A 17,769-nucleotide genomic window follows, 5' to 3' on the forward strand; every position below is an offset into this window, starting at 1 on the left:
CAGTCCTCCTGCTGTTCAGGAGTTAGAGATGGGGAGAGAATCACTCCCTCCACCGACCCATCCTTCTCTTGAGACGCAAACAAATCGGGGAGAGGCTCGCTTTCCACGTCCTCTGCTCCGTCAGTCACCATCATCAAAATGACTTCGGGCCTCTCGTGGTGGGGTTTGAGGCGGTTGGCATGCAGCACCCGTAGGGGCTGACGAGGGGTCTTAAGATCCACCAAGTAGGTAGCCTTACCCTTCTCCAATACCTCAAAGGGTCCTGACCAGCGATCCTGGAGGGCGCTAAGCTCTCCTGGTTCGATCACCCACACCTTCTGGCCAGGCTCCAATTCCACCGGGTGAGCGTTGTGGTCATACCACGCCTTCATTACTGCTTGGCTGGCCTCCAAGTTGTCAGAAGCTTGCTTCCACAACTTAGCCATTTGGCTCCGGAAGGCCAGCATGTAGCTCACCACGTCCTGGGGAAGCTTCCTGGGAGTTCTTTCCCATCCGTCTCTCACCAGGTTGAGAGGTCCACGCACAGGGTGCCCGTACAAAAGCTCGAAGGGGCTGAAGCCCACTCCCTTCTGTGGCACTTCCCTGTAGGAAAACAATAGACAGGGTAGGAGGACGTCCCATTTCCTCCGCAGGCTTTCAGGCAGACTTCTGATCATGCCTTTCAAGGTTTTGTTAAACCTCTCCACCAGACCATTGGTCTGGGGGTGGTAAGGAGTTGTGAACCGGTAGGTCACTCCACACTCCTTCCACATGGCCCGCATGTATGCTGACATGAAGTTGGTCCCCCTGTCGGACACAACTTCCTTGGGAAAACCCACTCGGGTAAAGATTCCCATCCGGGCCCTAGCCACAACAGGTGCTGTAATGGTCCTTAGAGGTATAGCCTCTGGGTACCGTGTGGCATGATCCACCAGAACCAGGATAAACCTGTGACCAGCTGTAGTAGGCGGATCTAATGGACCCACAATGTCGATGCCCACCCTTTCAAAGGGGGTGCTAACGACAGGAAGTGGTTCCAGGGGAGCTTTCAGCTTCACCCCTGTTTTCCCACTGGCTTGGCAAGACACACATGTCCGGCAGTAGGTGTCAGACGACACTTTCATCTGAGGCCAATAAAAGTGTGGGACAAGACGGGCGAAGGTCTTGTCTTGCCCTAGGTGTCCTGCCAATGGGATCTCGTGAGCCAACTCCAGAAGGAAGGCTCGATAACATTGAGGGACTACCAAGGCTCGTGACGATCCATGTAGGGGTGCCTTGGGTTCACTGTAGAGGAGGCCATCCTCCCAGTAAACACTGTAGTTCCCTTCAACGTTCCCTGCTGCCTGGGCTTCGGCCTGTCGCCTCAGTCCCTCAAGGGTAGGGCACTCCTCCTGGCCCTGGCAGAATTCCTCCCTGGTCGGGCCTCCCTCCACGTGCCACTCGGCCGGGATGGGGAGGTCCTCCAGTTTGGTGACATCCCCCACCGCAGACTCCTGGTCCACCACCTCCGGTGGCCTATCCGTCCTACGGGGTGCGGACGCCGAGGCAGGCTCCTCCTGTCCTCGGTTCTTCCCTTGATCGGCAGCTGGCTGGGCCTTTGTTCCAGGCTCCAGCCTGAACGAACTCCCTCTCCGGGTAGTCGCGGACCCTGTGCTCACACAGGCCCAGACAGGTGTACCCAGCATCTCAGTGTGATTCCGGTATTCCACCTCTTTCCAAGCATTGTGCTCCATGTCATTCCCCAGCAGACAATCGACTGGCACGGCAGGGCTTACGGCAACTCGAAGTGAACCTGCAACTCCTTCCCATTCAAAGGGAACCTCGGCCACCGGATAGTGGCCCATTCTGCCGTCAGCCATCGCGGCAGGGTGGAGTACATCGGGAATCACCTGCTCTGGAGACACCAGTTGGCTACGCACCATAGTCCTACTGGCTCCTGTGTCTCTCAGAGCCTCCCCCCTTTGGCCGTTGATGGTGACCCACTGCCCATACTTTATAGTATTTGCGGGCACCTGGATCTTAGGAACCATCTCCCGTTCTCCCAGGGACACTAAAGTGACACCCGCCCACTCCCTTCCCTTAATTAAAGGCATCTCCTCCCCGAGCCCTACACTAGCTACTCCGGGGGCCTTTCCTCCAATGGGAGGGGGTGGTCGTTTCGGGCACTTCGCATCTCCCTTATAGTGTCCAACGCCACCGCACTCGAAGCAATGGACAACCCTTGGCTGCTGACTCTGGCCAGGATTAGGGTTTCTGGGTGGGTTAGCCCTAGGGGTGAATCCTGTTCCCTTACCTTGGAAATTATTTTGGGGGCCTTTGGAGAACTCCTTTATCTTTTCCCCTCCCTCTTTCTTCTGGGGGGCGCCCTGTCCGGCCTTTTGAGTATCCCCTCCAGTCCCCCTTGTGGACACCCGGGTACTAGCCCAAATGTCCGCCTCCTCAGCAAGCTTCCGGGGATTGGTCAGCTTGCTATCCACCAGGTGTTGACGCAGTTCAGGGAAACATTTTTCGAGCAGGTGTTCCTTCAATACTAAATCAAACAACCCCTCGTAGTTCCTCACTTCACTGCCCTGAATCCAACCCTCTAATGCCTTCTTTGCATAATCCAGGAAGTCCACCCAATTCTGTGTGCCCAGTTTGTGGCTACCCCGGAACTTCTGTCTGTATTTCTCGGGTGTTAGTCCAAACTTTCGTATGAGCGCCACTTTCATGGTGGGGTAGTGGGTCTGCTCATCCTGCTCTAGGGCCAATAATGCATCCCTACCAGCTGGAGGCATGTACCTGTACAATCCCCCTCCCCAGTACTTCTCTGGAACCCCATGGGCCCTTAATGAGACCTCATAGGCCGCTAGCCACTTGGCAATATCGTCGCCCACACCATAGCTAGCCACTATGTCTTTCGGCAAATAGGGTTTGGGTTCCCTGGTGAACTCTCTTTCTTCGCTGCCACCATTAAGAATAGGGTGTGCCCCGACTCGTAGGATCTGGAGATCTATCTCCCTTAACCTCAACTCATGAGCCATCCTCTGTTCCTCCTTCTCTTTCTCCAGCCTTGCTAAGTCCCATGTGAGCTGTCTTTTCTCCCTCCGGTCTGTTAACTCCACTTCAGACAAGCCACCGCTAGAGGCACTGCTGCCCTTCCTGGAAAGTGTCCTGGGCCCCCCTAACAGGTTCCCCACCTCAGGTTGGTACAAACCAGCTCCCTCACTGTCGGGCTCTCTATCCCTGTCCTCCTCCTCAGCCTTGCTTTCCCGTCGTGCCTCCCCCCAAGCCCTCAAGCTGGTTTGGAGTGCACCCTTCTTTGCTCCTGGGGGACAATACACCCCCTCCCGCTGACAAAACTCCCTGAGTTGGGCCACAGTGTACGTTTCTAAATTCTCCAATACAAACTCCATCTTGCCCACTCAGGTCAGAGGACAGTTATTTGCAGAAGCTATGCAGGGGGGTACCTTTTATAATACCTCCTCCCACCACCAGAGTAAATTTGAAAAAAACAAACTCACAATTAGGAAGTCCGCTTGGAGAAAACTCCCGGTGTAGGCCTATGGACTACCCACAGTTATTGTCGAGTATACGTAGGCACAGCTCTATCCCACCGCTGAACACCAATTATGTTAGAAAAACACTCCCACACTGGAAAGGTGGTGGTGTTCTCCCAGACATACCCTCTGGTAGCTTGGCTCGAGGGGTCAGGGATCAGGCACCGTGCTAAGCATACGTCATACCCACACAATAACCATGCGTGCATCCGTTCCAAAACACTACACCTTAAAAATTATACTGAAAATATATCTCTATCTTCTTTTCTCTTAGTTGCTGATTAAATAAATAATAATACAATCACAGTACACAAGGCTTTTCCTGTGGAAGGGTAAGTCAAATAAATAATACTTCAACGATTCAATAAATAAGGTAGATCATAAATAATCAAGGCATAAATATAAGTGCATTACGTATAGGGCAATTAAATATTAGGAGGCCATAAATACTGCGAGACAATGAATACTGTGCGACAATAAATACTGTGAAACAATAAATAGGATGAATACAATAAATACAGTGCTCTCAATAAATAATAAAAGCCAACAGTGACACTTGAAAATCAGTTCACATTCCTGAGGTACTATGGGATGATTTGGCCCAATCCCAGCTTGTAGAGTTTTGGATGACCTGAGGGGTGTACTACCTGGCTTGGACAAGGCTGAGGCCTAAACTGAGGTAGATCAAGGGGGAACCTAGAGATCTGGCTCTCCCACACTACACAACCCCTCTGTATTAGTCTCAGCTCACCCCTGGCACTATCAAGCTGGTTCTAGCACCTCTCTAGCCCCTAGGATGGTCTCTTAGGGCTCCACAGGGCCTTAGGCGCCCTCTATTCCACTTACTGCCCTTTTTGTGAAGTTCCGACGCCGCTGGGGTCGTGTCGACGCCGTGAGGCGGTTCCGGTTCGATGTCGGCGGCCTCGGCTCCATGTCGACTTCAGGCGGCTCCGGTTCGATGACGTCGGGCGGCCTTGGCTCGATGTCGACTTCCGGCGGCTCCGGAGTGCGATCTCCACTCCCGACCTCCGGTGCTCCTTTCCTCAGGTTCCGGCGACTCCGGAGTGCGATCTCCACTCCCGACCTCCGGTGCTCCTTTCCTCAGGTTCCGGCGACTCCGGAGTGCGATCTCCACTCCCGACCTCCGGCACGCTTCACCTCGGTCTCCGGCGACTCCGAAGGGCGAACTTCACTCCCCCGTTGACGCCGCACACTCGACCTCCGGTGACTTCCTCCTCGACCTCTGGTGTCTCCACGACCTCCGTCGGCGCCCTCTCTCGACCTCTGGCGGCTCCGGGTACGACGTCTGCTTTCCAGTCAGCGCCGCTTCTCCACCTCGGGCTCCGGGTCTCCAGGCTTCTCGACGTCGGACTTCAGGAAGTTACCAGTAACCAGGTCAGGAACTTGCTGTTCTTTACTTTTAAGGCCTGTTCCGGCTGTCCAGGTCCTTAAGATGGTTTTTCTGGCTTTCTCCCACACAGGGCTCCAGGCTGAGCTCAGTCAGCAGGGACTAGTATCAAGGGTGGGTTTCTGGACCCCATTCCAGGCACAAGTTTCCACCCCTGTTGCCTCACTCCTTCCTCCTTCAGTTCTGTGCTCCTCTCTCTTCACCAGTCAGGTGCCAACTGCCAACTCCAACTGCCAACCTGGAGATGCCTTCCCAACATTCTAAACCTGCCTCACACTGTCACAGGGTTCTGGAATGTTCTGGAAGGTGCTGGTAGGTTCCAGTGATGTCACAGGTGACAATGGGTGGCCACCATTTTGTGTTTCAGGCCCTCAGACAGAAGTTCCAGGGGTAGATAAAATGGCTCCCTGAATCTGCATCAATACTAAAAAGTCTGGTGGTTCCCAAAAAGGAAAAAATACTAACAGGGTTTGAGGCAAGAGTGGGACAAAATAAATAATGATGAGGAGGGACCACCCAAAGGGCCGACAGGTCTAACACTGCCATTATATTGTATGGATTGATGATGCACAGTAACCTAGGCACCGATGAGCAATGTCTGAACCTGGCTCTTTTAATTTCTAAGTATTCCCAAGCTAGGCGTTGCCCCATTTATCTCGCTTTTATGGATGTGTCTACTGCCTTTAATTCAGTAAACCGAGTTAAGCTGTGGATAATGTTGCTGGATCAAGAAGTGGACCCTTGTTTGGTAAACATTTGCACTCTTTACACACTGATCTTTCAGCTGGAGTCCGCCAAAACGCTTTTAGCGAGCTCTCTGCGGATTTCCAGTTGAAGAGCGGAGTTCGGCTGGGGTGCATATTGGCACTGTTGCTTTTTATTTTATAGAAATTGTTTTGCAGCTCACCTAACTTCAGCCCAAACAGATATACCTAGAATAGTTGGCACCCCATTGCCAGCCTTATTATAATCAGATGACGCAGTTCTTCTAGCCCTTACCCCTAACGCTTTGAGACAGCTGGAGGAGCGTTTTGCAAATTGAATGAAAGATCTTGATCTAAACACCATTTACACCAAGTCACATATGTCTTGCGTGCCCAGCAAATCAAGGCTAAATAAAATTACCTGCACGGGGCAGGCATTAACGAATGTTGAAAACTTTTACTACTTAGGCTTGACTTTTAATTCCTCAGGTTGCTGGACCCCCTAGGCCACCAATGCCAGTCTTAAACTCACAAGAGCTACAGGGGCTGTTTGCAGTTTCATTAGACCAGACCTCAGAGGGACCGTCAGACCAGCACTGAAAGTGTACAATTCCCAGTGCATCAGTGCAACCACGTAAGGGCAGGCGTGTGGGGCTATAATAAATGTAGCTCCTTGCAGGCTGAGGAAAATCGTGTTCGTCGGATGCTGAACTCGCATCCCACTACCTCTGGCCTTATCATACACTCTGCACTACACCAGGGCTAATTTCGGACAAGATCCTTTTGGCGCCTCTTTTGCTATGGGTTAGCGTCTGGACGAATCCAGCGGCAATGCTATGTAGGGATATTATCCTCCATTCTATTCCATGGCTGAGATGCATCCGGGATTCTTTTGCATCCTTGGACCTTTCTTCCCTTACGGCTGAGCCTTGTAGCATAACTAAAGTGACGAAATGGAGATTATAGCAATATTCCTTGAGCACTGCAAGAACTCAAGACTAAAAATGCAGCTAGCAACACCCTCAGTTTTGAATTACTTTAGATCTTTAGCCACTGGTGAATCCCCCATGTATCTATCCCTAGATCTACACAATGGTAAGGTTCAGCCCTCCTTCGCTTCATGGCGGGTTCAATATTTTAGTTCTTGTGTTTTAAATCTTTTAAAGACACAGAAGGGCACATAGTATCCTTGTGTCCCTGTGAAAGTCGATCTGCACAATCACTTCTCCACTTTGTTTTTCTGCAATTAGTACAGTTTACCACATAAGCACTTTCTGAAACCCTTGTTATACACACTAGGGTTTCAACAGTGTAGAGTAGCCTTGCTTCATTTACAGCTAGTAGGTTTGCTTGAAATTTGCTATCATGTTTGTGCCTTCTTAAAAGCTGCCATTCAGGCTAGAAAAACTATGATAGGATAATTGCCCTGAGGCCACTGTACTGTTTTACACTTCTCAAGCATATTTACTTGTTATAAGTATGTTGTACGATTTAAAATGACCAAACACAAGCTATTATGCTTTAGAGGAGATTAACTATTGGTTTTAGCTTACGTTCAGGAAGATAAATTTCCTGCACCGGCTTTTAATAGTTAGCGTAAAGTAAAGGTGCCTCTTTCAATTACCACGACTAGGGGGGAGTACACGCAAAAAAAAACAATTGATGGATAGAATGCAGAACAATGTCATACATTCACCCCAGTACAGAGATCTGGCCCTAAATCCATCGTTTTTTTTTGCTCAATGCTAGTTTCCGGTCCAGGGAGGACCTGGCTTGGCAGTGCGGGCTGGCTTGGTCCCATGAGGCACAGGGTCAAGACTGATTTGCATATGGCCAGGTCTAAACTAGGGTGGCATGGTGAGCAAAAGAATGAGGGATTTAACCCAGATCTCTTGACTGGGGGTGAATGTTTTGATTTGTTCTGCATTTCATCCATCAATTGTGTTTCTTTTGATAAGGGGAGTACATAGCGGACCTATTTTTGAGGTTTTTGTTTCCCTTTTTTCTGGCCCGATTGGGTATGATATGAGTGTTTTGGTACCTCGAATTCCTGAATATGAACTACATGGTTGTACGCCATTTTGAACCGGTCATCTGCTGTATCTCAGAGTTTTTAATAGCGTTTTTTTCTTAACCATTTTAATAGTTTTAACTATTAAGTCTGTGATGAATTTGCATTGTATTTATAATGCACTTTTATGGCTTCATCAGACCCACAGTAATTGTTTATAGTGTGTAGAACATGGTATCTAAATCTATATTGCGTAATTTGTATACACTAGGAACCATTGTCCTTAATAATTCTAATTGTATTTTTGCAAATTGCAAATAAAATGTTTTGATTATGCTCTTATGTGGTTCTAGAAAAAAACATTTTGTAATTCAAGAACCCTAATCATGTGTACCAAGATCTGCATTTTAAAATGTTTATGAATCAGTCAGATTATTTAATATTCCTAGCTTTAGAAATGGAAAGTGTCAGTTCTATTAAGGACACAGTGGCAAGAATTAATGAAATCAACAACTGTAATCCAGTCTTTAGCAGCATTTCTGATTGTATGAGTTTCACAAAGAGACCATCCACCAGACACTATCCTCCTCCTTTCTTATTAGGCTCCACTTCCTCCGAGAGGTCCTTTTGTTCATGCGACTAGCACTGATCACTGACCACTTCTCCAAAATACTCCTGTTTGGAATTTGTACCTGCCTCCAAAAGAACAGCATGAGAGCAGTTACCAAGCTCTGAGGCTTCCAGAAAGAACCAGTGAAGCGACATGCAATCTACTCTTCATCATGAACAAGTCAAAGACACAATAATGGGCTCTCTAAAGCCACCTCGGTGATTCCTTTACACCTTCTGGAGAGGAAGAAATTGCTGGATTTGGCGGATTATGGAATTGGTGGGTCTTCTGACTGATTCAACATCTGGGAGCTGTGAGAAAGCATACAGCCGGCCAAGCAGCCCCTCCCTGTACCAACCAAAGCAAACATTTTGTGGACTAGGACTTTCTTAGTAGCAATTTGGATCTTATCGAGCCAAGCAGCTACCAGGGTGGAACTTGGATATTTCAAAAAGGGATCTCTGAAAAGGCCACATTCAGCCATCCGGCTCACCTCCGAGGCAGCCAGCTCCCCTAACTTTGTGTCTGTCTTAAGCAGGAGAGAGTGTCTGTGTTTAGTTTGGGGCCCAGAACATTGAGTAAATTATTGTGACAGGCCTTCTGTGACTTGTCCATGCCCTTCTCGGGATATTTCATGAACTAGGGAAGAAAGTCACTATATTGCTGTTAATTTCAGGTGTCAAGGCCACCTTCCCTTCCCAGGGATAGGCAAGGGCACTCCGCCAGCAGGTGGCGCCTCACACCCTTATTCTGTGAGCTATGTACTTAGCACCCATAAATGAGAGAGACCCCACCGATGGCCTGGGAAGGTATAGGTCGTCCACCTCCAGCATATCTGAATCCCAAGTAAAATCTTGAGCCAGGTTTGCCAGCCTAGGGTGTTCATTTGCAACGGATGAGGAGAAAGGAAGTCTCCTCGCCAGAGACCTCCTGTACAAACCGGTTATTCCCCTGTTCCCTCCATGGCAGAGGGGAGAAACTTAGGGCTCAGGTGTTTTTCAAAAGCATCCCGGTGGTCATCTCTCCCCCTCTTCGTCTTAGCCTTATTTCCTTGAGGAGCAGCCTAGTCACCCACTCCCTTTGGTTCTGGATTCCCGGGAACCTTCAAAAGGTGCTTATCCACACAAGAGGGGTTCAGAGTGGCATGCTGCCAGTAGCATAAGTACTCCACCCACGGGCTGCCTGGCCTCTGAGACCACCCTCCTGACAGATCAATCCATGGCCTCCGGCAGCTTAGTCTTCAAGACAGTATCTTTTCCATGACCTCATAGGCCTACTGTAAGAACTTGGGTTAGATGTTGTGCAGGATGATAGTCCTCCGCAAGTAATATATCCACAATTGGTTCCTTTCTGGGAACCAAGCATCCCATTTTAGCTCTGGACTCTCAGGGTAGTGAAGCAGAGCAGTCTTAGGCTTTTTTAGGAGTGGAGGTGTGGGCGAGTAATCGCCGTTCACTGGTGTGCAATAATTTTGTTAGAGAAAAGTGCATTTAAAACCAACACAAACACACCACGCAGATGGAATTATCCTTTGTGACACTGAAATCATTTTTGACCCCTTCTAGGTCATGATCCAGAAAATCACAGTACCTCCCCATCTGTACAAGATAGAACATCATAATATGGAGGGTATCACTTTAAATAAAACAAGCCTATTGGCTTTGTCAAAAGTCAAAACATCAATATATAAGGCAACCTATTGAGGTTGGCAAGGGTGTCATCCCAACAGTAATATAATGCCACTCTATTTGCTTTGTCAAGGGGTTACCACATCGAATACAAGGTAAACCTATTGGCTTTGTCAAGGGGTCAGCATGTTAAGACCAATAGCCACATGCTAGAAAATCACCATTATAGCACTCAAACCAAAAACCAGCTTTAAATGAAATCATTCTTATAAATAAAGCATTGCAGTGTTCATCAAAAATCTGTCCACAATAAATTGTAAATAAAACTTTAAAAATCAACATAACGTGTCTGAGTCAGTCAATAACTTTATTTCGGCCATTGCGGCCACAAAAATATCACAAGCAGACTATACAATACAGACCTAAAAAAACAATCACATTTAAAATAATCCGTAGCAGCATGTACATTTTTCTTTTCAGAGTCCAGACTTATTAATACTCTGGGGCAAAAGAAAGTCCACCAAGGTGCATGTGCATTGAGTATATAGAATCGGTAACCTTTATACAGGAGCCCCTGCCTAGGGTAAGTAAAAGCAGCTTAACCCCCCGGTTGTCGAATCGATGCCTTAAAAGTGCCAGTGCCTAAAGTGCAGAGAATTCGGAAGATTGATTACTGATTTCCAATGGCTGGTTCAAGCTCAGACCATCTAATACAAATAATAAAACCGAGTTAAAAAAGCGCTAAGAGTAGCTAAAAATTGTATCCAAAAACTGTAACTACAAAAGTCTGACGTAAGAAATAACGGCATGACCCGTCATGCAGGTACAGTTCTAAGGTTAGTTCAAAACAAGACTAATAAATACATACATGTATAAAATCATTTAAGAAATATTAAAATACCAAAAAGATACATCAATTACATGGTCAATGCATACCTCCTACTGATCCACATTTTGCCCAAAAATTTAGCAACGCCACAGACAATTAGCATGCTAGAATCAGAGTTTACGCTTCATAGTGTATCACTGTGATTACGGGTACCTAGTTGTCTACTGACAGGTGCTGTCCACCTAGATCTCAGAAGATGGTACCTAGAGTATGCAAAAAGTATGTGACTGATGGACTCTGCTGCAGAAGAGCAGCCAGGGCAAAGGTGAGATGTGGACATGGACTGGTGCCAGGAGGCAACAAAGGTGCTAACGGGACGGGAGTCAAATCTGAATAGCATATAGAGTTTCCTGTCCTGGGGATTTGAAATAACCTCCAAATATTGCTCAAAGGCGCCTTCCAGTTTGAACTCCATGAAATCAAGTATCAAACTGCCCCCGGATGGATGGGAGATAAGGGACTGCTCCACCCAGTCCTAGTAACGTTTCTTAACCTAGGCTTTGGTAGGAAGTGATTCAGGAGTATCGGCGTTCCATATGCCTTCCATTCCTAGGGTGGACAACAATTTTTTCACCCTGGCTAGCCAGACGATATTTCTTATGGCGGTCCAGCGCATATACCTCGTCCAAAGCAGCAGCATATGGATTTAGCTCAGGGATGTTTTTCAAGCGTAGCCAAAAGAGCAAGGAGCGTAACTGCGCTTTTTGAACAATCAGAAATCTGCCCTATCAAATCTCAGCGGTTGCAGGGGGGTACTCTGCGGCAGAGAGCAAAGTGATCTCAGAAATTTATTTTCAGTCACTAAGAGTGCATCCAGTTTTTCGAACCCCCCAGAGTTCTGCCCCATAGAGAGCCGCTCCTACTGCTTTATGATTGTAAATGCAGATGGGAGCCGCTCTTGGCTTCCTTGATGAGATCTTGTGCTCCTTGATCAAAGCCCCTGAGGTGCGTCTTAGCTGGAGGTTCTGCCTCTTAACGTGGTGTCTCCAGGAAAGGTCATCGGAAAGAGTGATAACTATGTTATGAAAGGTACTCCCTCTAGTGGTTTCCCCTCTAGAAAAAGCTTTCCCTTAAAAGATCGGTGAGGGGTAATCATTAAAAGCTTGGTCTTTGCTGTGTTTATCTCAAGACCTATTAATGTGCGAAAAGACTCAAAGCGTATTAGGAGGTATTGCAGGCCACTCGGGTCTTGGAAACTATCAAAGTGTTGTCTGCAAAAAGTAAAGTTGTTACCTTGTATCCCCCGCCCCCTCCCCCCCAGGGTCGGTGCATCGGCTGGGCTCTCAGCAAGAAACTGGACAACACCATTAATGAAGAGTGAGAAGAGAGTGGGCGCCATTACACACCCTTGTCGGACCACTCTGTCAACCCTGATTGGGTCTTTCAATTGACCCTGGTTACCCCAGTGTAACCTTGCATAGTTGTTCTCATGCAGGCGAACGTTCAACTGCAACATTTCGGGTGGGACCCATTTCTTTCAAGACACACTATAGCTTATGTCTTCAGATAAGGTCAAAAACAGACCGTAAATCAATAAAAGCTACATATAAGCTTCCCCGAGATATTGTCACGGTCTTCCAAGTAATCAATCGGAAATGGAAGACCTGATCGACAGTGCTGACTTGCTGTCTAAACCCGCTTGAAAAGGGGTCAGAATGTTGTCTACTATCCAAACTTGTATTTTCGTAAGAAATGCTCGGTCAAAGACCTTTTGGGCACTGTCGATCAGCCTAATAGGTCTATTGTTAGAGTGAAGTGAGCGATCACCCTTCTTAAACACTGGGATTACCTCTGCCCCTTTCCTGAGGAAGGAATTGCGGAACTGGCGGCTATACCATTGGCCAGGGCCAGAATATACAATGACCAATTCTCAATGTTACTGAGAAATAGGTTGCCAGGGATAGTGTCTCGACCGGGGGCTTTGGAACCAATAACTGCATTGATACTGGATCTTATTTCAGCTAAGGAGAAGAGTCCATCAATCTCAGAGCTGTTATAATTGACTGTTGGGTCTTTGTTAGCATGAACAGGCCCTCCAGTGTATAGAGACGAGAAGTGGTGATGCCATTCCTCGACAGCAATGTTATTGTGAGGTGACTGGGACCTATTTTCCTCTCCCCTAGTTACTAAAGGCCAGAAAATGTGTCTTTTTTTTTTTTTTTTTTTTTTTTTTGCGCAAGCATCGCTGATCAGTGACCAACGCTCCATTTCCCAGTCCTTTTTGGCTTTGAGAATTGCTTTCTTGTAGCTTCGCCTTGTTTCCCTCACTTGAGTCACGTTATTTGATCGGATTGCAGAGGCAAGTTGAGTTCTAAGGTCCCTGCATTCTCGTGTGAACTAAGCAAACTGCGGATTTTTTTTTTTTTTTTTTTTTCCCATCCTTTGATTGTCGTATTTTAAAATAAGTGGCCAACAAAATATTTTAAATCCAACCTTACCATTAAAAGAGATTTAAAAGACAATTCAAATAAATAGGAGAAGTATTTCTCTAGCTGCTACCAATCCAGGTTTTAACATAAATGTAACCATGTAGCCCAATGATTCCTACGGCAGCAGCCAGCCTTGCTACAGTGAAAAGTCCTTTTTGAGGATATTTCACTGTAAGGATATGTGGAATGTAAATGTAAAATTTAAATGTCAAGGTACTTCTAGAGCGCACTGTCACCAGACGGACACCTTGCGGTGTCGCCTTTTGCGGTTTCCTGGCGCTGATACTCATACCGCTGTGGAACCCCTCCTGGCTTTCGCTGTGAAGTGTCCACTCCTGGGCACCCCCAGGGTGAAGCCAGGCATCCTTAGCGCTGTTGGGGCCGGTGTGGAGGCTAAGCAAGCTATTGCCCAGAGTTGCAGCGTGGGGCCCGAGATTACAATAGGCACCGAGGCGAGAATAGACAGGTCCGAGGAAATTGAGCCCGAGCCCCGCCGAGGCGGGAATCGAACCCTGATCCCTGGCCAGAACTCTGCTTCAGGGTCTGCCGCTCTAACCATTGAGCCACACTCCTCCATGGATATGTGGAACATTAATGTCTGTGTGCCCTACCTACACCTTGCCTTTATGGGCACTATGGCCTACTTAGTTGGGACTTAATAATATTTAAAAGATTAGGCTAAGGTTCTCCCTATTCATCGGGGAGTGAGGAGGAGGGCATGCGGGACTCGCTTGCTGCGGTTATAAAGATAGGAAAATGCCTAAGCACAGCTACACAGACTCCCTTTACTATGAGCAAATCAGAGCAGTGAGAGGAGAACTAACCGTATGGCCACTCTGTATCTCAAGGCACTGCCATATGATGCCTGACACAAGCAGCCCCTTATAAGGCCTGTTCGGCAAAGGACTGGCAACCAGGAAAGCCTACACTCTCCCCCTGACCGCAACTGCTGCTGGGCCACTGCAAGGGAAGACTTTGCAGCATGCAAATCGTGGACTGTTGTTAGTTCCTGAAAAGGAGAACTTGCTATTCAGAATAAGCAATACATCAATAACTATTGATAAATTATATTAGATTAGTATCTTTGAATATGTTTGAAGATCATATTCTTGAGGACAATGATTTGCTTAAAATAATAGTGTCTCGAAAATGTATCCCAGCACAATTCAATGCACTTTCTCCATATTACTTTATCGTTCTGCCATGCCCTCCCTTGTCCATGGGAAATGCCTTCCCCGATCCTCTACCTTTTTTTGTTGCCCCTAATCTCATGTCGCTATTTTTACTTGTTTTTATTATTTGAATTGAGCACTTTTTGTTATAGTACCTGAAAAAGTTTTCATTTTGCTACAAATGCATTTGTGACAGCTGTCATGATTTTGCTTACATTGGGTTTTGTGACAATAGTAGAATACTAAAACCTGTACTTTTTAAATTGTTTTTTTCTTCACAGAACTTTTGGGCATACGGAGTCAGGCCCCTGTGGGGTTTTTGACTTTGATGGAGGCTTTAAGATACTGTAAGGTAGGTTGTAAGTAATGCGTCTTCCTTGTTAGTCGAACATGTTAACTTGTAAATAGCTTAATATTTTCTCTCCAGATCAAATGAAAACAAAAAACACTTTGAATCTTGGCTTACGATGTGAAATGTTCTAAAAAGATGTTTATGCCTGTTGTGATCCCATCAACCAAATTGGATTACTGCCCATTCAGAATAATTCTTATTTATGCATTCATCGGAGTTAAATCAGGTAGCACAGCTGCAGTTGCTGCTAAAAGTTTGTCTTGTGTAAATGCTTTGTGCTAAAGTTCGATACGTCCATGCAAATTGATGATTTATTTTTCTCTGTTGTGATGCATGCCTAAACCGAAGAATAAGTAAATCAAATCTTAGGGTGCACCAGGATTTATTTATTTTATTTAGGAGTTTTGTTTAGCACCTCAAACACCTATCTCCCTTCAGAGCACTCAACGAAAAAGCTTACAAAATAAAGAAAATGAATAGGAAATTAAGTGGGCGATATTTAAGCTGGTTATGGGAACTGGTCCTATCTCTGACATTCTTCGCTGACTCCGCTTAGAGATATAGACTTCTACTTGAAAGCTGTGTTGAATAACTCTGGTTTAAAGAGTTTTCTGAATTTGATGTAAAATGTCCAGAAGCTGTGGCTCTACGAAGGTCCAGATTTTTCAAGGATTGCCGGTGGATAAAATGGGTGGAAGCCGGTCTTAGGTTTATTGTTGTAATGTATTAGGAAACCAGACTTGGAAGATAGTTTGGGCCTTCGCTCTAGTAAGCTTTTCTTCATGTTGGACTGATATTTAATATGTATTATGTATTTGGTTTGAAACCAACGAAGATCCTTCCGTGCTGGCTTGCTATGATTACATCTTTGTAGGTAGAGGCACTTTGCAGCTGTCTGCTTTTGTAATCTTTGTAACATGGTCGTACAGTTTTTGGGAAAGCCAGTATGGATAATTTTACAGTAGTCCAAACACACCAACACCAGGTCTTGTGTGAGCTCTGTTTGACTGGTCCGTCTGGAGGAATGGATACATTTTCAAAAGGAGTGGAATGTAGATGGTCTTGTAATCTGAATGGATTTGTAGTTGAAGATGACTTTCATTCAAAAAATGAAAGATTTGGGGGTATGCTCCATACCCAAGAGGAAATCTTCAGTCCTTCCTCAATTTAAAAAAAAAATACCACTTTGGGTGCGATTCAGGTACTCTGTAACCTTACCCAGTTTCTCTAGATTTTTCCGTAAGATTGATGGGATTCTGGGTGTCAGCCTCATACTTTTGAAAGTACCCATGGTACTGATAACTTATTTGTGTTATGGAAAATGTAGGTTTTGAAGAGCTGGATGAGCGAGGGACTGCAGACTCCTAAGGGATCCCGCTAACCACTTTGCTAGAGGATGTTAATAATGATCTAACTACTACGTGCGATCTTTAATTCATTTGTTGAGTGGCACACTGGCCCTTTTTTAAAATTAGTTTCTTTCTAAATTGGTCTAGCATTTTAGTACACCCACTGCTCAGCCTGTCTGGTTCGCTCCTGTTTTGCTATTTAATGATATTTCATTCGGATTACTTTCAGTTATTTCTCTCCAAGCTGTGGTCACTGGGCAGGGGTTGGTTAACTGATTTTGTCCTCTTTGAAACATATCAGAACTTGCAAGTGAGAACTCCTCTATCTCACTGCACACCATTGCTTCGAAGTTCTTTCCATTACACCTGAAATTGATATACACCATTTTGTAGAGCAAGGACCTAGCTGTACAGGAAAAGTGTTGTACAAAAAACACATTAATGGATAAGATTTTCATAGAGCAGTCATCAAAAAGATTAGAAAATGTGTGCACAAAAAGTAAATATGGAAGTAAAGTATAGAGCTTTTTGTGACCATATTTAAACAACTGGATTCGGCATAGTTTATTTCTACTTGGGGTCAGTGTTGTAAATAACATATATGTTTGTTTACAACAGCAAGGTATAATAACAGTGTGTGGGAGGGCAGGTCGGATATACAGATGCGGAGGCCGAATATATTGTCGAACGGTGGGTGCTTTATTATCAAGTAACACAGTTTTTGGCTTTGCTGCTGGGTGGGGTCACTCTTCTTCCAGTTCAGGGTTCTCTCTCTCAGGTTGGGGGAGGTGACACCGCCGCTTCCGTGCCTTCTGTTGTAGGACCGGTGGTCAGGAAATGATGCTCGGGTTCGTCCGTGGTGCTGTCTTCACCGAAGGCTCGTAAAGAGGGAACAAAATGGAGGCCGTCAGTGAAACTGTGGGAATACAGGGCGACTATAAACCAGTCACCAACACCAATGTCTAGGGATTACTTGCAGTCTGACTCTTAGTGAAAGACGATACGATGTGGAGGAGTAGAGGGAAGGGTTCAGAGTGTATGGGATCTGGATGCAGTGGATAAAAACAACCAGAGAATGCACCCACAATTGTTTAGAAGGGTTTATTCTCACTTGCTGTGTCAACAGGATGCGATTTCCTGCCCATGATCCTCCCTCCACCCTAGTCTAATCCACCCCGCTTTCTCCCAAACCAGCATCACTCACCCGCTCCACCGCAACTCTCCTGAGTTGCGGCCGCTCTTCAGCCTCCTCCGGGGGACGCCACCACTCTTCGATCAAGTGGTCGTCTGCTTCTTCTTTCTCCTCGTCTCTGCTCCGTTCGCCGTCCTCGTGTTCCACAGTCTGCTTGGCGTCTTGCACTCCTTCCGCACTAGACTCATCTTACCGCTCTTCGCTTCCGCTGGTCAATGACGCCTCTTCCTGGTTTAGCCTCGCTTTCAATGGTGGTGCAACACCATTTCCCAGGTTAGCTCCTCCCCTCTCCACCTCCTTGTCGCGCTGTGGAAAAATGAGATGTGGGTGTGTCTTTTCTCCTGGTCGCGACTTGCCCGCGTCTGCCCCTAGTGTTCTGCTCCCCGTCGTGAAGGATCCTGGTTGTTGTAGTGCATTACTCGCAACGGGAGCTACCGACCCGGAGTTCACCCTCTCACACAGTACCAAGCCATCGAGCCAGCTGACCGTCCCTGCACCTCAGATTCG

General features: G+C 46.6%; 1 protein-coding gene across 3 annotated transcripts in view; it reads left to right on the forward strand.

Annotated features, from left to right (window-relative positions):
* MINDY3 (MINDY lysine 48 deubiquitinase 3) overlaps nucleotides 1–17,769 on the forward strand; it is a 256,241-nt gene that overhangs the window by 92,432 nt on the left and 146,040 nt on the right. For all 3 annotated transcript variants that reach the window (XM_085631243.1, XM_085631242.1, XM_085631241.1), the window contains exon 10: nucleotides 14,651–14,721. In XM_085631243.1, coding sequence (XP_085487369.1) covers nucleotides 14,651–14,721 — 71 coding nt within the window. The remainder of the gene's footprint in view (nucleotides 1–14,650; nucleotides 14,722–17,769) is intronic.

The sequence above is a fragment of the Triturus cristatus genome, chromosome 10 (assembly GCF_964204655.1).
Source record: "Triturus cristatus chromosome 10, aTriCri1.1, whole genome shotgun sequence".
Lineage (NCBI taxonomy): Eukaryota > Metazoa > Chordata > Amphibia > Caudata > Salamandridae > Triturus > Triturus cristatus.